The sequence below is a fragment of the Pseudopodoces humilis genome, chromosome 12 (assembly GCF_049639895.1).
Source record: "Pseudopodoces humilis isolate 2021_Gansu_Grassland_sample_001 chromosome 12, ASM4963989v1, whole genome shotgun sequence".
Lineage (NCBI taxonomy): Eukaryota > Metazoa > Chordata > Aves > Passeriformes > Paridae > Pseudopodoces > Pseudopodoces humilis.
This window is the reverse complement of record NC_142211.1, coordinates 12,258,126-12,280,380: the sequence shown is the minus strand read 5'-3', so window position 1 is coordinate 12,280,380 and position 22,255 is coordinate 12,258,126. Positions and strand designations below refer to the sequence as shown.

Sequence of the window (22,255 nt, the reverse complement as noted above, 5' to 3'; positions counted from 1 at the left end):
CCATCAGCTGTGCTGACGCAACAGCTAATGACACAAACATGCAAACACTTGCATTGACACACTCAAAGAGGTTGCCAAAGTGCAGAATAAGACAGCATCATTGGCCGAAAAAAGAGCAAATAAAAGTCTGATCAAATTGTTTTAGTTCAGTTTAGGAACAATGATTCAAGTAATTTTAATATTGGCTAAACTGCTGCCATAAAAATGAAATGTATTTTAAAATACATCTTTCTTATCTGTATCTTCAAAGTCTTGTGTTATTTAGAAACACAGAAATGGTTTTATCTCCTTGTATTATGAGAATAAAGACTGTCAAAGTAAAAATATATTTCTTTTTCTTCCAAGAATGTAGTAATGAAAAACTCAAGAATCAAGAGAGACCAATTTTCAGCTTGTTTGTGGGGGAGGGGGGAATAGATGGAAAATTGTGTTGTATAAAAGTGACTATATCAAGTTTTGGTGACTTTGGCAACATATAACTTATGTACTTGAGCTTTCAAGCTACTTGTATCTGCCAGACACCAGAAATAACTGGAGAAATTTGTTTCAAAATAAACACAATATTATTAACTGTAGTGCATTAGGATGATTAGTTAACATGTACATCTGCTTCTAGTACAATACCTGGTGGTGTCTCACAAAGCTTTTCAGTTGTAGGAAGTGTTCCAATCAAAAGATCATCCTCTATTACATGTAAATGAAACAAAATATGGCAAGAAAACAAAGTATTTCAAGAAAAAAAATAGATATTATAGGTGTTAAACAATTTAATAAATAAAAAAACCCATTGCAAATGAAAGCAAGGCTAAAGCATAAAAGAAATTCAATTATGCATGCCTACAAGTTCATTTGGAACAAGGTAATTATAGTTAACTCTCAATTATTCAGAACAAATGGGGTAAAAGAAACACTGGATTGTGTAAAAGCCAGAAAAATACAGACAGTAGTGCTGAGTATATCCTCATGCCATCTGCACTGCCCTTTCCAGGTCTCCAGGACTATTTAATTCTTACAATCAATGCAGGTGAAACTGGCTTTGTTTCTTTTTGCTCGGCCAGGTTAATAACCACGTCAAACCCTGGTGTCAGTGCACACCTCCTCCCTCACCTCACAATTTGTCATTGTCTCCAATAACACACACACAGATGGGGCTATTGATGCTGCTGCCACCAATTTCTAGTTCCTTGGCACCAGTGCAGAGGCCTGAGGAAGTGAGCCTGGATGGACTCTGGCAACCAAAATATCAGTTATCTTTCTATGATACTTCTCAACATTTGAGAAACTGGTGGACACTGAACTGTGCCAGCACTGCAACAGCTAAGGCTACGTAGACCTTACTATCTTTGATCCTGCACAGGGTGGAAACAGCTGCATTGCTTTCAATGCAGAACTAATAGAAGCTGTGCAGATACTCTTCTGAGGTGCTGAGCCTGTGTGAGGAATCCTCGGCATCAGTAACATTCAGAAATACCTGAGCATTAATTCAAGAGTCCAAGTTTACTTGGGACTAAAGTGGTAATAGTGTTCAGGAACGAAATACTTCAAATCTACTACATGTCAGGAAAATTAATCCACAAACACCAGAGGTTTATGTCCAAAAAGGAGACAGAGAAGTCCTTTTTCTTTATTCGAATAAAGGGAGAGGCCATGGGGCATTCCCCTGGGGTCTCTCAAATTTTTGGAGGGCGCAGCCTCCTTTTTATCCTAATTCCCGGCCGCTTGTCCCTTCTCCCTTTCCCCATAGGCTGAGGTACTTGAGAGGTACAGGCTTCCCGGAACGCCTGATACCGGCAGCGATACCTTCCCCCCCACCCCCAACGCATAATCCCTTCTTAACTTTTATGGAATTCATAGTGTTATAAATGCAAAGGCAAATTTAGGTTAAATAAAAAAACAGTTTATTATAAAACAATTTTTATAATAAAAATAAACAACGATGAAAAAAAAACACAATAAAATAAACAGCGCAGCGCTGGGTGGACAGGGGTCTATACCCAAAGGTATAGGTGTTCCCAAATCCACGCTCGAGGGTTCTCTGGCCTGGGTTTTTATAGGGATTTTGTGTCCTGAGGCTAAATTCCAGGCAGGCACCATTCACCAAGGGTCTTTGATTGTTGGATGAATTGATTTCCTGGCGTTGGAGAATAGAGTCAAATAGACGTCCGGGCAGAGTCTCCTCATATGTAAAGAAGTTCTGAGTGTTCCTTGATTGTATCTCTGGTTGGGCTCTCAGGGTGAAGTGTCCAAGTCCGGTGCAGAGTCGATGGATATCTCGGCTGGGCTCTTCCTATTGTCCGGCCTGATTGCATCTTCAGTCAGGGCTTGCAGGAAGGGGTGCCCCGGTGCGGTGTGGAGTCGATGGGCATCTCGGCCTGGCTCCTTTCTTTGTTTGGCTTAATTGTCCGTGTCCTGCTCTTTCTTTCAGGCTGATGAACGTCGCCTAGGGTCGTTACCGCCTGAATGGGTAGTTACTGCTGGGTTTGGGGGAAATTCTTAGGCCACACTATATTTTATATAATTTTTACATTGTTACAAATCCAGTTATATACTTATTTATTCTTTCACGAATTTTTATCCAAGGTTACATTTATCACAATAGTGTTCTTTCAGTGCCTCTTTGATCTTCTACTGGAATCCATCCCATTGTTTCTGTTGTCTCTCACTGATAGCTACATCTTATCAACTGACCCACAGCTTGTTTGTAAAGACAAGCTCATCATTCCTCTCATACAGAAACAAGTTAAAATGTCCCCCCACAAATAATCTCCCTCTCCTGTCCCACAAGTCTCCTTGTATTTCTTCTGAAATTAGCATCAGCACAGGAAGACTGATTTGCTTTTCATATTCATCTTTATTGTTTGGTTGGTTGTTTTGCTTTCAGTAAATACCTCTGTTTAGCTTATAACTTTGCTAACTTGAAGAAAAAGATGTATTAGCTTCATTTCTTTGGAAATAACAATTACAGGATAACAAAGTAAAAGTAACATAAAAATAACGCAACTTTGGAACATTTATATTGATTCAAATTTATCAGTATCCCAAAATATTTCTGTACATGTACAATAACATCTTCTGAACAAATACATACCATTGTGCTTGATGAATAGACAGCACACCAAATACAAATTCATGGAATATTTTAGTTTTGAAATATATTTCACTAAAGCACATACCAAAATTTGATATATGGTCTAATCTAGCCAAATCCACTGTCTTGTCTCTCATGTCATTTAGAAGCAGATATTGCAAAGAATGCTTGAAGTACCTAGACTGAATTCACATATGGAACAGCAAACTCCAAGGAATGGTGTTCCTAACAGGTGGAACTCAGTGGCAGAATGTTACAATTTCTAAAATGAATTAAAATGGTTAATGTTATAAATGCAAAGGCAGATTTGGGTTAAATAAAAAACAATTTATTATAAAACAATTTCTATAAAAAAATAAACAATGAGGAAAAAAAAACACAATAAAATAAACAGCGCAGCGCTGGGTGGACAGGGGTCTATACCCAAAGGTATAGGTGTTCCCAAATCCACGAAGGAGGGTAGACTGTCCGGGGTTTTTATAGGGATTTTGTGCCTTGAGGCCAAATTCCAGGCAGGCACCATTCACCAAGGGTCCTTGATTGTTGTATGAATTGATTTCCTGGCGTTGGAGAATAGAGTCAAATAGACGTCCGGACAGAGTCTCCTCATATGTAAAGAAGTTCTGGGTGTTTCTTGATTTCATTGTGGTTCAGGCCATCTGGATGGGATGGTTGGATCCGGGTTGGAGCTGATGGATATCTCGGCTGGACTTTTTCTCTTTGTCTACCTGATTGCTTCCCCCAACGGTGGCCTGCAAGGCGGGGTGTTCAGGTCTGGTGATGAGTATCTTGTCGGAGCCTTTCCCTGTTAGCCTGATGATTTATGTCCTGTCCATTCTTTTCCGTTGATGGGCGCCGAGCCTGTCCCTGTCAGCCTGATGGTCCATGTCCTGTCTATTCTTTTCCGTTGATGGGCGCCGGCTAGGATCGTTATCTTTTGAGTGGGAATTCGCGACTAGATCTGGGAAGGGCTTGTGGGCCACACTGTACTTTATATTTTATATTATTATTGCTACATACATTTATTTAGATTTCTACGAATTTTTACAAGTTCATTTCTCACAGTCCCCCGCCTAATAATCTATTACATTAAAAATTCGTGTTATTTCATCCAATTCTGCAGGGGAAGGACTATAATTTTCACTCACATTCATTTTCTTCTCAGTCCGTTAACGAATTCTCACTATATGTTTGTGCCAGGTTATGTCTATTTTCAAAATTCTTTAAGGCCTTCATCGCGTTTTTATTTTCCTTTTCCTCCTCTAATTTCATTAGTTTAGAGAGGGAAGTAGGTCTCCCTTGTGCTTTCTCAGGATCGATTGGAAGTGTGGCAATCTGCATTCCTTGCACAACAGAGTGAATTAGTCTGATGAAGCAAGGAATTAAGCAGGGAAGGAAAATGATTCCGGGAACTGAACAAGTGATGAAAAATACTAGCTTCTTCCACCAAGCCCCTTGCCCGAATATCTGGTCTCACCAGGAGGCTTGTAGGATTGAATTCCATTTTTGGACTGGCACATGCGCTACTTTTTTTATTTCAGCAGCCAATCCTTTTATTGTTTCTCCGTAATCGTCTATTTCCATACAACACTCGGATTCGTTGTATCTGCCACACACTCCTCTCTCTTCGGCTAGCAGATAATCGAGAGCTAGTCTGTTTTGATACACAAAAGCTCTCATTTGTGAATGTTGTTTGGCTAGGAGTTCTAGGGCTTCTGAAGTGTGGTTGGAAACTATCTCTACCACCGCTTGCAACCTGATAAGTCTGTTGAGGAGATAAATGGGGGTTCTGTAACCCCAGCTGCCATCATTTGCCCAAGTAGCGGGCCCGTAATATTGAATGATTCTTTCGGCAGGCCATTCTTTCTCGTTCCACTTCTGGTTGCCTCCCGCTATTGGTAGTTCCCGTTTTAATTCCCTCCTTTGTCTGTTTAATGTCTCAAAGAGAGGGGCTCCCAATGATTTACTCTCTGTTTTAGGCAGAGTAAAGAAAAAGGGCCGAATTATTCCAAGTGTGCAGGATCCTTTCCATTTTCTAGGTAGCTCGCTGTATGCCTTTTTTCTACATATCCAATATATACTATCAGGAGCTTCCCAACCCTTGTTCAACTTTGCCGGATCATCCCAATATTCCTTCAGTCCTATTAGCTCATGGAAGGGATTGGCCCCAGAGCAAAGTCCAATTATTTCCATCCATTCACAGTTATTCCCCCGGGAGCGACTCCAATAGCCCGCGGGTGGTTCAGGTTGCCAGGTTTTTGTTTTGCTGTCTGAATTCACCGTGAGTGTGCTTACACACGGGGTATAGCCTACTAAATCAGTGAATTCTTTTCTTTCTCTGCTAATGCAGACAGTACCGATTATTCTTTGGTCTATAACCCATCCCTCTGGTCTTTGTTTTGTTTTTGATATTTTAGAGCCTTCCCATTTTAGAAGTTGCTCTGGGGTTAGTCCTTTTCCCTTCCAAGGCCACCTTTCAGCTGATTTTAAACCGCCACAGATCCAACAGTTAGATAGACCTAATTCTGTGGCTATTTCTTGCATTAGATCTATGAAAAGGTTCTGGTTGGGGGTTGGCAATCCCCAATTGCTGTATTGTTTCTCTAATTGCTCATAGTGCTCACTAAGAGAGTTAAGCCTCTCTTGTTCTAGTCTCTTTTTCTGAATTTCTGCTTCTCGCCTCTTTAATTCTAGGGTTAGTTGTTTTATTTTGTTTTCAGGGTCCACCCCTTCCTCATCTCTGTAGAAGCAGAACACTTGGTCGAATTGCAAACATACTCGGTTATCATCACTTTTTAACAAATCAAGAATTATCGGTTCATTATTAAAAGAGGCTTTTCCTTCATGTTTTAAATTTTTATCTTCTCAATACACTTTCTCTCCCATGGTACACATTTTTAAGTTTGCTTTATTGTAACATAAAGGGTTAACCTTATAATATGCTAAAAAGGTGGATTGTCTTTTTCCTCTTATCCAGACAGTTTTGTTATATTGGCTGCAGATTGGAATTGGAGGGAGCATTCCCACTTCTCTCCTATACCTGAAGTGGGTAGCTTTAGTTTTTTTTCTCATAGGAGTTTTAGACTGCCCGTCTTTAAAACTTGCCCCTGAGTGGTAACACTAGACCTCCCCCTTTAATTCACAAAGATTATACTGAGTGCTGTTAGACAAACAACGTTCCGGAGGACAGTAGTTAACTATTCGTCTGCTATCTGTGGCAGTCTGACACTGCTCACACTTCCCCAGGAGACGCTCCCCCGGAGGTACCTCGGGAATCATTCCCTCGGCCAAGCACACGGCTAGACTCAGGACAGTCAGGATTCCCCACCGGTGTATCCCTCTGCCTTGCCCTTCGCCCATATAGAAATATACGGCGGGGATTACCATCTTCTCGGCAGCAAGGATATTCTTCAGGGGCCCTTGTAGTCCTTATGGCGTACTTTCTCTTGAAAGCAGCCCACCGAGACGACTTAATTGTGTCTGTCTTGCTCGGTACCTTGACTGTCTTTTGGCACTCAATTTCTAAAGCTTCTGCCTTGGAGTCTAGTTTACCTCTAATCCCCTTTTGAAAAAGCAGGTACCACTCAGGAGAGTTAAGTTCTAAAAACCCCGCCCGGGTGACAAGTATTAAGAAACGGCTAGTCAGCTCCTGTTCTTTAGTCAGACAATTGGTACACAATCCCTTAGGTTTGTACTCTCCCCAACAGTGGGTTACTCAAATTTGTTTACAATAAGCACATTTAAAATGTATAAATGGAAAATCAATCACAGTTTGCGTTGATGTAACTTATCTGGTCTGCAGCTCTACGATTTTAGAACAATCATGTACTAATTTTTCTGAATAGAAACTGAGCAGGATTTTTGTGCAGTGGTTTTCAATTCCAAACCGGGTGAGCTGATTAAGATGGCTTCATATTTTAGAAGCCTGGAATCAGTCAGCCACTTCTCTGCTTTTTGCTGCAATATGTTTCTCACGTCGTGGGGAGTGTAAACTACCAGGGGAGGAAAAGTTATTTTCTTTGCTTCTCCCACTAACAGAGCCACTGCTATAATTGCTTGTAAACACGTAGGCCAACCCCGACTGACTGGATCTAAGATCTTTGAAGCCTATAGGCTTCCTTTTGTCTGCCCATTCCTGAGTCAGGACTCCCTGTGCTGTTTGTCTACCCACATCCACAAACCACTGGAATTCTTTATTCGTATCTGGTAGAGTTAGTACCGGGGCAGTCATAAGAACAGTTTTTAATTTCTGGAAATTAGACTCATCCTGTTCAGTCCACTTCAGCCTGTCAGTGTTTAATCTTTCATACAAAAACTTCACTTTTTCACTGAAACCCTCAATCCACTGCCTGCAATATCCCAAGAGCCCTAGAATTTGTCTAATTTGCCTTTTTGTTTTTGGTGCAGGCAATGCAAGGATGCCTGCTACCCTCTCCGGGTCCAATTTTTTTTTTTTTTTTTTTTTTTTTTTTCCTTGAGATATCCAATGTCCGAGGTATTTTATTTTTTATTTCAGGCTCTGTGAATTGTAGCTTGGATTTTGATACTTTCAAACCTTTCTTTCTTAGAAAGTTTAACAAGGCAATCCTGCTTTTTCTCACGCTCTTTTCAGTCGGTCCAGCTATTAGCAAGTCATCTACATATTGCAAAAGCTTTGTCCTGTCCTCAAGAGCAAATTGGGTTAACATTTGTTCTAAAGCTTGTCTGAAAAGGTTCGGAGACTCCACAAACCCCTGGGGGAGGACCGTCCACCTTAGCTGTTGCTTACGGTTTGTATCTGGGTCCTCCCACTGAAATGCAAAATAATCTCTACACCTTTCATCATGCGGGCAAGTCCAAAAAGCATCTTTCAAATCAATCACACTATACCACACATCTTCTGGTGTGAGCCTATTTAGTAAAGTATAGGGGTTGGCCACCACCGGGAATCTAGTCCGGGTCCTAGCGTTTACCGCTCTTAGGTCCTGGACCAATCGGAAGCTACCATCCGTCTTCTTTACAGCCAGGATGGGGGTGTTGTGTTGAGACATGCAAGGTTCTAAAGTTCCCCCTTTTAGGAGGTCATCAATTATTTGTTTCAACCCCCTTCTCCCTTCCATCGGGATGGGATATTGTTTGACTCTTATAGGGTCCTCAGAGTTCTCGATTTTTATTTCGATAGGTTTGATATCTAGCTTTCCTACCTCTCCTTTTGAATGCCATACTTTAGGGTTTATTTTCTCCTCATCCTTAGGAGTCAACTTAAATATTTTTACCACCAATTCAGAGTTTTTAATCATGATATTAATTCTTAAAGCGACAATCATGTCCCTTTCCAGCAAATTGTAATCTGCTTCTTCTACTAATAGCAAATTCCTTAAGCAAATTTTATTTTCAGATTCTATTTCCACATTTTTTATTATAGGTACTTCAAAGGGGTCTCCCTTTGCACCGATTACAAAAACTTTTTCTCTGCTAGCCACACATCCGTATGGCAATTTCTGCAGGGTACTTCTCTCTGCCCCAGTATCCACAAGAAAACTTACCTACTGTCATTGGGGGCCCACTTTTAATTTTATCAAGGGCTCCTTGGATGTTCCGGTCCCCAAAATAAAGAGCCCCTGACACTCCTAATCCTCCTGAAAATTTTTCTCATCTTTTATTCTTTGTTTACAATTCCGCTGAACGTGTCCTACCTTTTTACAGTAGTAGCATTCAGGGGGTTCTCTCCGTGGGGCCGGGGCTGCCCAGTGAGAACCTCGACTTTTTCCGGGTAGTGTTTTAAACTTACCCTGCATCTGTTCTTGTTTCTGGACCTCTTTTACCGCAGTTACTAAAACCTTAGCCTGCAATTTCTGCTTCTCATCTTCTCTCCTCATGTATACTTTTTGAGCTTCCCTTAGGAGCTCCTGGAGGCTTTTATCTTGCCACTCCTCGATCTTTTCTAATTTTCTCCTAATGTCCTCCCAAGATTTAGCAACGAATTGTGTTTTTAACAGAACCTCCCCCACAGGAGAGTTCGGGTCAGTCTCAGAGTAAATCTGTAAACTTCGCCGTAATCTCTCGATCTATTCAGTGGGTGGTTCCTCTTTCCCTTGACACTCTCTAAAAATTTTGCTAATATTCTGGCCCCTAGGGACCGCTTCTCTTATACCTTGTACAATTATGCTCCTTAAATCTATCATGTTCCGTCTGCCTTCCTCCGTCTGTGCATTCCAGCTCGGGCTTACACTAGGCCATTTCTGGTTACCTGGCGTCCCCTGTGGATTGCGTCTGTCTCAGTCTCTGATACCGGCTTGTTTAATCATCTCTCTTTCCTCCTGATTAAACAATGATCTCAGGATTGCCATAAGATCGTCAAAGGTATAAATACTACTCCCTAAAAATTCATCTAACCTCTCAGCCACCCCAAAAGGGTCATCCAACAACCGCCCCATCTCTTTTTAAATGCCCTTACATCTCCAGAGTTAAGGGGTACATTCACAAAACCGATCACTCCCGGGGCCGTCGGTACTTCCCTAAGAGGGAACAACCGGTGCCCCTCTTCACTCTCTCCCCATTCATTATCCGTCATTCTCGCTCTCAAACGGGTTCTACTTGCGGGAGGGGAATTGGTGATTGTGGGTTGCCTCCCCGTTATCAATTGTGGGAATTCTGCCGCCACCCGGCTGAAGGGAGGAATCCCCTCCGTTGTATGGGAGGGTCCCGGTTGTGGCGGCTGGACCGGCAGGGACGGATAGGGTGATCCCCAGCCTTGTGCAGGAAAAACCTCCGAGGAGGTTGCTGTGGTTACGGTGTTTATAGGCGGGGAAAGGGGAAGGGCTGCCGGCATCGCTGCTGGCCCCGAGTCTCCCGTCTGAGACACACGTATCTCAGTGGGTTGGTCTCGGGGGCCCAAGGGTGCTGAAGGCACCACTTGATCTGCAGAGGAAGGTCCCGGCGGTCCTCGATATGGGGGTGGTAAGTGATCGAGGGGTTCCCAGGACTCAGCTCTCGACTCACGTTTTTCTTTTTGTTTTATTGGAAATAGCCCTACTCTGACATTTACCCAGAGCTTAGCATATTCCCTCTCCTCAGGATCTGAGGGGACCTTGTTCTCCACATAGGAGAATAACTTGTTACACGTCTATTTTTCAAATGTGCCTAACACTTGTCAAGTGAGGTGACTTCTCAACTCCTGTCCTCCCCAAACCTCCATACAATAATGTATTAATTTCTCCTTTGATTTCCCCTTCCTCTGGGGACAATCTTCCCAGTGTTTTAGCATCCACCCCAAGGGACTTTCCAGTGGGATGTCTGGTGATTCCTCCCCCTGATCGGAGGAATCTTTCCCTGTGCTTCTTCCTTGAAGCTTACTCTTTTTCTGCCCCATACTTCGCAAATATATATTCTTACCTTTCTTCGACTTCTCTGGGAGTCGATATCTGTTTCTGTGTTGTGTACTTAGGAATCAAAATTTGCCGATACTCACCTTTCAGCGAGCTGAGCTGAGGTCTCTTGTAATCGGTACTTTTTGATTCTTTCCTGGACCTCTACCTGGGTCCGTTTACTAAAAGGGTTTACCAATTCTCAAGCTCGACAAGACGTATCCTTCCCCTTTTAGTACCTGGCGATCAGTTCCCGAGACACCCTTTGGCCTCAGGTTTTACGAGTGTGTGTCGAGAGAAAAAAAAACTTTCACTCTGTATCGCTTCCTTCGCGGCCGGCCAATTCCCTCGCGGGAGGATGGAAACGCGGCCTTGAAGTCCGCACTCGCTTCGTGATCAGATCACGTCTCACACACTCGCCCGATCGCCCACTCAACCAGCAGTACTTACAGCTATTTTCCTGCGTGGGTGTCTTTGTGCACACTAGACGTTTTACGAGCAAAACAAGCCGCGGCTTCCCGAAGGCTCCGTGCCTTCCCGAGCTCTCCGATCCGGATCCTTTTCCTTTTTATTGTGGTTTTTACCTCCGCCTAAATTTGGTTTGGATATCAGAATGAACTACGGGGGTTCTCAACTCACCAGGCCGCCAAAATCAGCGGGGGTACCCGTCCTGGGCAGCGAGATTCCCCGCAGTTTCTCCGATCTGAGTCACGGCACCAATCTGTTATAAATGCAAAGGCAGATTTGGGTTAAATAAAAAACAATTTATTATAAAACAATTTCTATAAAAAAATAAACAATGAGGAAAAACCACAATAAAATAAACAGCGCAGCGCTGGGTGGACAGGGGTCTATACCCAAAGGTATAGGTGTTCCCAAATCCACGAAGGAGGGTAGACTGTCCGGGGTTTTTATAGGGATTTTGTGCCTTGAGGCCAAATTCCAGGCAGGCACCATTCACCAAGGGTCCTTGATTGTTGTATGAATTGATTTCCTGGCGTTGGAGAATAGAGTCAAATAGACGTCCGGACAGAGTCTCCTCATATGTAAAGAAGTTCTGGGTGTTTCTTGATTTCATTGTGGTTCAGGCCATCTGGATGGGATGGTTGGATCCGGGTTGGAGCTGATGGATATCTCGGCTGGACTTTTTCTCTTTGTCTACCTGACTGCTTCCCCGAACGGTGGCCTGCAAGGCGGGGTGTTCAGGTCTGGTGATGAGTATCTTGTCGGAGCCTTTCCCTGTTAGCCTGATGATTTATGTCCTGTCCATTCTTTTCCGTTGATGGGCGCCGAGCCTGTCCCTGTCAGCCTGATGGTCCATGTCCTGTCTATTCTTTTCCGTTGATGGGCGCCGGCTAGGATCGTTATCTTTTGAGTGGGAATTCGCGACTAGATCTGGGAAGGGCTTGTGGGCCACACTGTACTTTATATTTTATATTATTATTGCTACATACATTTATTTAGATTTCTACGAATTTTTACAAGTTCATTTCTCACAGTTAACTTACCAACTGTAGGTGTGTTTGCTGCACTGAGGGAAGCAGAAGATATTGAGGAAATGCTCTCTGCATGAGCCAAGGGAGCTGCAGGTAGTGGACTTGAGTTAGAGGTCAATGGAGGGCTGAATGGCCTAGGCTTAATACAAGAGATCACAAGGGTATTACAGAGACAGAAACTGATTTTAAAAAGATGAAAAAAGGCTGTAAATAGTTCTTAATTTCATTCCCCAATAAATTTTACAGTATTTCTCAACATCTTTCTTTTAATGCTTTATCTATCCTAGTTTTAGTGTAAAACAGAGAACCCACATTTACTATGGGAATGAATCCCATTATTTCAGAACTTAGTATTATTAGTTTTTTGCCAGGTGTTGTGAATTCATGTTGTAAATATTGGCTTTTCACAATTATTCTGATAAATATATATTATATGCTTTCACTATATTCTTTTCTCTCTTAGTAAGTTATAGGCTTAGATAGGAATCCTGAATAATAAAGACATGTTTCATCCGGACAAGGCAAGACAATGGGAGGATCAAGCTGTGGAAAACAGGCTGTTATCAGCAGCAGGAAAGGGAGAGCAAACTGTTAAAAAAAAAACAAAAACGGTACCAGGACGTGGGCAGGGGGGAAAGATAAGCTCAGCTGCCCTCAGAAGAAGGATGAGGGGCCCAGACCCTTATCAACAACTGACCATCTGCAGAAAAAAGGAAACCAGACTCCAAAAGAATGCTGACCAGCAAGAATAATGATGACCAGCAAAAAAATTATGATGACCAGCAGAAACTGAGACTGTGCAAAAGCATGATCTAAGAAGGCGGAACCAGGGAGGGGACATGCTTGAATATGCATTAACCCCTCACAGCAAGGATGGGATAAAAGGGGTATCCATGGGATACCAGGTGTGCTCTTGGCAGTGCGCCAAGGCACCCGGCCGTTTTAACTCTTTGCTTTATTTTATGTCTCTTATTGTCTTTATTAAACTTTTTAAAATTTACAGGAGTGAACTTCGATTTTCACATAGGCTAGTTAAGTCTAACGTATTTGATTATGTAACAGGGTGACAATAATTGTGCTGTAACACAGTAGCAGAATCTCACCCTATAGCCCTGTAGACGTGTGCAGCAAATGTGGAGTTTCAGAGCTAAAGGAGAGTTACTAACAAAATGGAAGGGAGCCCAGCAGAGGGCAACTAAAATAGCATAGGACTGGAGGACATGAGAGAAAGGGAGAGGCTGAAGGATCCAGGTTTGTTCAGCCTAGAGAAGAGAAGCCTAGGAAGGGCACTCTACTAGCAGTCTTTCACAAGCTGCAAAGAACATGGAGCCAAGCTCTATTCAGAGGTGCAAGTGCTATAAGAAAGGAAATTTCAGCTGAACATAAGGAAAAAAATTCCTTCTTGTAACTTTGTAGTTAAGCCCTGGGACAAGTTGCCCAAAGAGGTTGTGAGATCTCCCTCCCTGAAGATTTTCAAAACTCAGCATGTCCCTGTGTTGAGGGTTAGGTGTCCTTTTTTTGTTGTTGTTGTTTTGTTTTTGTTGTTCTGGCCTGCCCGTGGAATTTTTACCCATTAGTTGCTGGGACAACCTAACTGTGGGTACTTAGGGGGTGCTCGACAAAGGACAAAGAGTGGCCGGGCCCAGGGCGGGGGGGACAGGGGGCAGGAAAGGAGGGTGGGGACAGTTTTTGGCTGGCTTCCTTCGGCTTCGGGGAGAGACATTTCGTTTTTCTGGGTCGCGGAGCTGCTGCGGGAAAGAATGGAGCTGCTGCTTCTTCTCTTTCTTCCCTCTTTGTTGGTGGCCTCGCACCCCCTGTCCTGCTGGGACGTGTGGCAGTGCCAGGCACCGCCACGAAGCTGCTGATACACCTCATCCACCAGCCCAGGATCTCAGCTCGTCCCTGCTGTTCCAGCCGACTGTTCCTCAGAGCCCTGCAAGAGCACCGGGACTGACTGCCCAAGGGGGTTTGTGAAGCAAAGCCTCTCCTCCATCCCGTCTCAGCCGAGAAGGCTGTCACGGGGTCCCTGTTTCTGTTTTCTTGCTAATGCTGTAATTATTGTTGTTTGTTTGCCTGGTTATACTAGTAAAGAACTGTTATTCCTATCCCCAGATCTCTGCCTAAAGGCCCCTTGATTTCAAAATTATAATAATTCGGAGGGAGGGGGTCTACATCCTTTCATCCCAAGGGAGGCTCCTGCCCTCCCTAGCAGACACCTGTCTTCTAGAACCAAGACACCCTGACCAACCTGATGCAATTTTGAAGTTGGCCCTTCTTTGAGCAGGAGATTGGTCGAGAGATCTTCAAAAGTCCCTTCCACCCTATATCTGTGGATAGTTTTATGACCCATTTAACTGTTAAGATATTAAAATAACTAATGAACAATTTGCAGTTAACCTATCTAAAAGGTACTGGAACTCCTAAAGCATCTGCTTTTGTTGGGTAATTTTTTATTTTCTATTTTTGGTTCTATCACACTTGTCACTGAGTATATGACTTTTATATAGACTGTGAGAATTGTAAAATTACATGACATATGATGAAGACAACTTGCAATCTTCCACTTATATCCAGATAATAGCTAATTTCTAACACATGTAATTTTTGCATAATCACAATTTATAGCACAACTGTGTTGATTTGGCATGGCCGGTTTTTTGTTAGTGGGGGAGTGCCACAGAAGTTGCTTCTGTGAGAAGCTGCTAGAAGCTTCCACCATGTCTGACAGAGCCGATCTCTGATGGCTCTGAAGATAGACATGCTGCTGGCCCAATTAGAGAGGTTGGCAATGCCTCTGTGATGACATATTTTAAAATAAAATCAAAACAGCACATGCGCAGTTTTTTTCAGGGGTGGCAATGCTGCTGACATCTCAGTGTGGCCCACGGCAAGCCTTGCCTGCCTGGCTGCCCCTAGCTAGCCATGCCATGGGCAGAAGGACAGGAGCAGCAGCAGCGGCTTCTCCTTCCCGGTGCCCTGCATGAAGAGAGGTGTGAAATAGTGCCAGTGCTGCAGCGGCGGCCACTGCCCACGCAGTGGCAATGGGGCCACCTGGCCAGCAGCAGAAACACGGTGAGCGACTTCCCAATGCGGAACCTAGATGAGATCAACTTCTCAGCACTGTGGGATCCTGCAAGAATCTTTGAATTGGTGGAACTTGTTGGCAATGGTACCTACATGCAGCAGTTCTTCTTCTAGTCAGAGAAGAGGAGGAAGTGAGGATTTGTGAGGGAAACAACATTGTGATAAATGTAACCTTGGATAAAAATTCGTGAAAGAATAAATAAGTATATAACTGTATTTGTAACAATGTAAAAATTATATAAAATATAGTGTGGCCTAAGGATTTCCCCCAAACCCAGCAGTAACTACCCATTCAGGCGGTAACGACCCTAGGCGACGTTCATCAGCCTGAAAGAAAGAGCAGGACATGGACAATCAGGCTAAACAATGAGAGGAGCCAGGCCGAGATGCCCATCGGCTCCACACCGGACCTGGACACTTCACCCTAAGAGTCCAACCGAAGATACAATCAGGAAGCACTCAGAACCTTTCACATGCGAAAGGACTCTGCCCAGTCGTCTATTGATTCAGTTCCACGGTTCCAGGAAATTCATTCAACCAACCATCTAAACTCTTTGTTGAACAGTAACTGCTCGGAGTTTTGGCCTCAGGACACAAAATCCCTATAAAAACCTCTGACAGTCTACCCTCCTTCGTGGATTTGGGTAAATCTGTACCTCTGGGTATAGACCCCTGTCCACCCAGCGCTGCGCTGATTTATTTTATTGTGGTTTTTTTCTCTCATTGTTTGTGATTGAAATTGTTTTATAATAAATCGCTTTTTGTATTAACCCTATTTTGCCATTGCATTTATAACAGATTGGTGCCGTGAACTCGGATCGGAGAAACTGCGGGGAATCTCACTGCCCAGGACGGGTACCCTCACAGATTTTGGTGGCCTGGTGAGTTGAGAACCCCCGTAGCTCGTTCCGACATCCGAACTAAATTTAGGCTGAGATAAAACCACAATAAAAAGGAAACGGATCCAGAGCAGAGAGCTCGGGAAGGCACGGAGCCTTCGGGAAGCCACGGCTTGTTTCGCTCGTAAAACGTCTGTTGTGCACAAAGACATCCATGCAGGAAAATAGCTGTAGGTACTGCTGGTTGAGTGGGCGATCGGGCGAGTGTGTGAGACGTGATCTGATCACGGGGCGAGTGTGGACTTCAAGGCCGCGTTTCCATCCTCCCGCGAGGGAATTGGCCGGCCGCGAAGGAAGCGATACAGAGTGAAAGCTTTTTTTCTCTCGACACACACTTGTAAAAACCTGAGGCCAAAGGGTGTCTCGGGGGACTGATCGCAAGGAACTAAAAGGGGAAGGATACGTCCTGTTGAGCTCGGGAACTGGTAAACCCTTTTAGTTAACGGACCCAGGTAGAGGTCCGGAAGAGGATCAAAAGTACCGATTACAAGAGACCTCAGCTCAGCTCGCTGAAGGGTGAGTATCGGCAAAATTTTGATTCCTAGAGTAAGTACACAACGCAGAAACTGATACCGACTCACGGAGAAGTCGAAGACAGGTAAGAAATTATATATTTGCAAAGTATGGGGCAGAAAAAGAGTAAGCTTCAAGGAAGAAGCACAGGGAAAGATTCCTCCGATCAGGGGGAGGAATCACCAGACATCCCGCTGGAAAGTCCCTTGGGGTGGATGCTAAAACACTGGGAAGATTGTCCCCAGAGGAAGGGGAAATCAAAGGCAAAATCAATACATTATTGTATGGAGGTTTGGGGAGGACAGGAGTTGAGAAGTCACCTCACGTGGCCAGTGTTAGGCACATTTGAAAAATGGACGTGTAATAAGTTATTCTCCTGTGTGGAGAGCAAGGTCCCCTCAGATCCTGAGGAGAAGGAATATGCTAAACTCTGGGTAAACGTCAGAGTAGGGCTATTCCCAATGAAACAAAAAGAAAAACGTGAGTCGAGAGCTGAATCCTGGGAACCCCTCGACCACTTACCACCCCCATATCATGGACCGGCTGGACCTTCCTCTGCAGATCAAGTGGTGCCTTCAGCACCCTTGGGCCCTCGAGACCAACCCACTGAGATGCATGTGTCTCAAGCGGGAGACTCGGTGCCGGCAGCGATGCCGGCAGCCCTTCCCCTTTCCCCGCCTGCAAACACCATAGCCACAGTAGCCTCTTCAGAGGTTTCTCCTGCACAAGGCTGGGGATCACCCTATCCGTCCTTGCCGGTCCAGCCGCCACAACCGGGACCCTCCCATATAACGGAGGGGATCCCTCCCGTCAACCGGGTGGCAGCGGAGTTCCCACAATTGATAACGGGGAGGCAACCCACAATCACCAACTCCCCTCCCGCAAGTAGAACCCGTTTGAGAGCGAGAATGATGGATAATGAATGGGGAGAGAGTGAAGAAGGGCACTGGTTGTTCCCTCTTAGGGAAGTACCGACGGCCCCGGGAGTGATCGGTTTTGTGAATGTACCCCTTAACTCTGGAGATGTAAGGGCATTTAAGAAAGAGATGGGGCGGTTGTTGGATGATCCTTTTGGTGTGGCTGAGAGGTTAGACGAATTTTTAGGGAGTAGTATTTATACCTTTGACGATCTTATGGCAATCCTAAGATCATTGTTTAATCAGGAGGAAAGAGAGATGATTAAACAAGCCAGTATCAGAGACTGGGACAGACGCAATCCACAGGGGACGCCAGGTAACCAGAAATGGCCTAGCGTAAGCCTGAGCTGGAATGCACAGACGGAGGAAGGCAGACGGAACATGATGGATTTAAGGAGCATAATTGTACAAGGTATAAGAGAAGCGGTCCCTAGGGGCCAGAATATTAGCAAAATTTTTGGAGAGTGTCAAGGGAAAGAGCAATCACCCACTGAATGGATCGAGAGATTACAGCGAAGTTTACAGATTTACTCTGGGACTGACCCGAACTCTCCTGTGGGGGAGGTTCTGTTAAAAACACAATTCGTTGCTAAATCTTGGGAAGACATTAGGAGAAAATTAGAAAAGATCGAGGGGTGGCAAGATAAAAGCCTCCAGGAGCTCCTAAGGGAAGCTCAAAAGGTATACATGAGGAGAGAAAATGAGAAGCAGAAATTGCAAGCTAAGGTTTTAGTAACTGCAGTGAAAGAGGTCCAGAAACAAGAGCAGATCCAGGGTAAGTTTAAAACACTACCCGGAAAAGGTCGAGGTTCTCACCGGGCAGCCCCGGCCCCATGGAGAGAACCCCCTGAATGCTACTACTGTAAAAAGGTAGGACACGTTCAGCGGAATTGTAGACAAAGAATAAAAGACGAGAAAATTTTTCAGGAGGATTAGGGGTGTCAGGGGCTCTTTAATTTGGGGACCGGATCATCCAAGGAGCCCTTGATAAAATTAAAAGTGGGCCCCCAATGACAGTAGGTAAGTTTTCTTGTGGATACTGGAGCAGAGAGAAGTACCCTGCAGAAATTGCCATACGGATGTGTGGCTAGCAGAGAAGAGGTTTTTGTAATCGGTGCAAAGGGAGACCCCTTTGAAGTGCCTGTAATAAAAGATGTGGAAATAGAATCTGAAAATAAAATTTGCTTAGGGAATTTACTATTAGTGGAAGAAGCAGATTACAATTTGTTAGGAAGGGACATGATTGTCGCTTTAAGAATTAATATCATGATTAAAAATTCTGAATTGGTGGTGAAAATATTCAAGATGACTCCTAAAGATGAGGAGAAAATAAACCCTGAAGTATGGCATTCAAAAGGAGAGGTAGGAAAGCTAGATATCAAACCTATCAAAATAGAAATCGAGAACCCTGAGGACCCTATAAGGGTTAAACAATATCTCATCCCGATGGAGGGGAGAAGGGGATTGAAACAAGTAATTGATGACTTCTTAAAAGGAGGTACTTTAGAACCTTGCATGTCTCAACATAACACCCCCATTCTGGCTGTAAGGAAGATGGATGGCAGCTTCCGATTGGTCCAGGACCTACGAGTGGTAAATGCTAGGACCCAGACTAGATTCCCGGTGGTGGCCAACCCCTATACTTTACTAAATAGACTCTCACCGGAAGATGTGTGGTACAGTGTGATTGATTTGAAAGATGCTTTTTGGACTTGCCCTCTGGATGAAAGGTGTAGAGATTATTTTGCATTTCAGTGGGAGGACCCAGATACAAACCGTAAGCAACAGCTAAGGTGGACGGTCCTCCCCCAGGGGTTCGTGGAGTCTCCGAACCTTTTCGGGCAAGCTTTAGAACAATTGTTAACCCAATTTGTTCTTGAGGACAGGACAAAGCTTTTGCAGTATGTAGATGACTTGCTAATAGCTGGACCGACTGAGGAGAGCGTGAGGAAAAGCACGATTGCCTTGTTGAACTTTCTAGGAAAGAAGGGTTTGAAAGTCTCAAAATCCAAGCTGCAATTCACAGAGCCCGAAATAAAATACCTCGGACATTGTATATCTCAAGGGAAAAAAAACTTGGACCCAGAGAGGGTAGCAGGCATCCTTGCATTGCCTGCACCAAGAACAAAAAGGCAAATTAGACAAATTTTAGGGCTCTTGGGATATTGCAGGCAGTGGATTGAGGGTTTCAGTGAAAAAGTGAAGTTTTTGTATGAAAGATTAAACACTGACAGGCTGAAGTGGACTGAACAGGATGAGTCTAATTTCCAGAAATTGAAAACTGTTCTTATGACTGCCCCCGTACTAACTCTACCAGATACGAATAAAGAATTCCAGTTGTTTGTGGATGTGAGTGGACAAACAGCACAGGGAGTCCTGACTCAGGAATGGGCAGGCAAAAGGAAGCCTATAGGGTTTCTTTCAAAAATCTTAGATCCTGTTAGTCGGGGTTGGCCTACGTGTTTACAGGCAATTGTAGCAGTGGCTCTGTTGGTGGGAGAAGAGAAGAAAATAACTTTTGGGGCTCCACTGGTAGTTTACACTCCCCACGATGTGAGAAACATATTGCAGCAAAAAGCAGAGAAGTGGCTGACTGATTCCAGGCTTCTAAAATATGAAGCCATCTTAATCAGCTCACCCGGTTTAGAATTGAAAACCACTTCTGCACAAAATCCTGCTCAGTTTCTATTCGGTGAACCTCCAGAGAAATTAGTACATGATTGTTCTGAGATCGTGGAGCTGCAGACCAGAATAAGACCCGACTTAGAGGATCAGGAGTTAGAAGGGGGAGAGAAGTGGTTTGTAGATGGATCTTCGAAAGTTATTGAGGGAAAAAGAAAGTCAGGATATGCGATAATAGATGGTGCATCCGGGGAAGTTGTGGAATCGGGTCCTTTGAAAGCAAGCTGGTCTGCACAAGCTTGCGAGCTCTATGCTCTCCTGAGAGCCCTCCGGAGGTTGAAAGGAAGGAGAGGGACCATATACACAGACTCACGGTATGCTTTCGGTGTGGTACACACTTTTGGGAAGATTTGGGAAGAAAGAGGATTGATAAATACTAAGGGAAAAGACCTAATTCATGGGGAAATAATCCGACAGATTCTAGAGGCTGTCCGAGAGCCGGAAGAAATATCAGTTGTCCATGTAAAAGGGCACCAGACGGGGTTGCAGTTTCAAACCCGAGGTAACAACCTAGCCGATAAAGAGGCAAAATGAGCAGCTCTGCTCACCGTAAGTATTCCCGAGGTGACTCCGGAGGAATCGCCTGAAATCCCCGTGCTCCCTTCAGAGAGGGAGATTGAAGAATTCAAGAAGATAGGGGGAGTCATGAAACAGGGAAAATGGTGGTTACCTGATGGGACGGAACTAATCCCGAAGGAAGCGGCAAGGAGAGTATTACAAAGACTACACAAACAGACCCATTGGGGAGCTCAGGCACTGGCCGATCAGTTCCTGAAATTTTTCGGGTGCAAGGGGATTTTTGAAATTGCCAAGCAAGAGGTACAGGGGTGTGTGGTTTGCCAAAAAGTGAATAGATCCAGGTCCAAACAAACTGTTTGGGGAGGGCGTCCTCTCTCATACAGACCATTTGAGAGGATCCAGGTGGACTTCACCGAATTACCAAAAATCGGTAGATATAAATTTTTATTAGTAATAGTTGACAAACTGACGCACTGGGTGGAAGCCTTTACCAGAGCAAGGGCTACAGCCCAAATAGTATCAAAAATTCTATTAGAAGAAATCATCCCTAGGTATGGGATAGTGGATTGTATTGATTCGGATCAAGGAACTCATTTCACTTCAAAAATTATAAAACAAATTTCAGAGGCTCTGGGTATTAGGTGGCAATACCACACCCCCTGGCATCCTCAGAGTTCGGGGCAGGTGGAAAGAATGAACCAAACACTTAAATCCCAATTGTCTAAATTCATGATAGAGACGAAAATGTCATGGATTAAGTGTCTTCCCCTTGCTTTGCTAAATATTAGAACGATGCCCCATTCTGAAACGGGTCTGTCCCCTTTTGAAATGTTGTATGGGATGCCATACAAACATGGAATGCCAGTAGGACACCCTCAAGTGGAGGATGTGCAAATACAACCATATCTCATTGCTATCAACAAAAATTTACAGGACTTGCGAAAACGAGGACTGATCCCCAAAACGCCACTCTGGGATTCGCTATACACCAGATACAGCCTGGGGATAAAGTCCTCGCCAAAGCTTGGAAGGAGCTTCCCCTCACCTCCCATTGGGAAGGACCGTTCCTTGTTCTCCTGACCACAGACACAGCTGTCCGGACCGCAGAAAGAGGCTGGACACACTCATCTCGAGTAAAAAAAGTAAAGGAATACGACACCTCCGAGTGGAAAGTCACCACCCCTCCGGGAGAACTGAAAATTAGGCTTCAGCGTCACCATAAATGACCAGTGACGACCAGATAAGTTGCATCAACCCTGAATGTGATTGTTTTCCGTTTATACATTTTAAGTGCGCTTATTGTAAACAGATTTGGGTAACCCACTGTTGGGGAGGGTACAAGCCTAAGGGATTGTGTACAAAGTGTCTAGAAAAAGAACAGGATTTGACTAGCCGTCTCTTAATACTTGCCACCAGGGCGGGGTTGTTAGAACTTGACTCTCCTGAGTGGTTCCTACTTTTTCAAAAAGGGATAAGGGGTAAACTAGACTCCAAGGCAGAAGCTTTGGAAATCGAGTGCCGAAAGACAGTAAAGGTACCGTGCAGGACAGACACGATTAAGTCGTCTCGGTGGGCTACTTTCAAGAGAAGGTACGCCATAAGGACTACAAGGGCCCCTGAAGAATATCCTTGCTGCCGAGAAGATGGTAATCCCCGCCGTATATTTTTATATGGGCGAAGGGCAAGGCAGAGGGATACAACGGTGGGGAAT

At 44.2% G+C, this 22,255-nt stretch overlaps 1 protein-coding gene across 1 annotated transcript in view; it reads right to left on the bottom strand.

Annotated features, from left to right (window-relative positions):
- LOC148183384 (F-BAR domain only protein 2-like) overlaps window positions 1-22,255 on the bottom strand; it is a 126,213-nt gene that overhangs the window by 21,775 nt on the left and 82,183 nt on the right. The window contains exon 10 of the mRNA XM_088061460.1: window positions 11,943-12,069. Coding sequence (XP_087917586.1) covers window positions 11,943-12,069 — 127 coding nt within the window. The remainder of the gene's footprint in view (window positions 1-11,942; window positions 12,070-22,255) is intronic.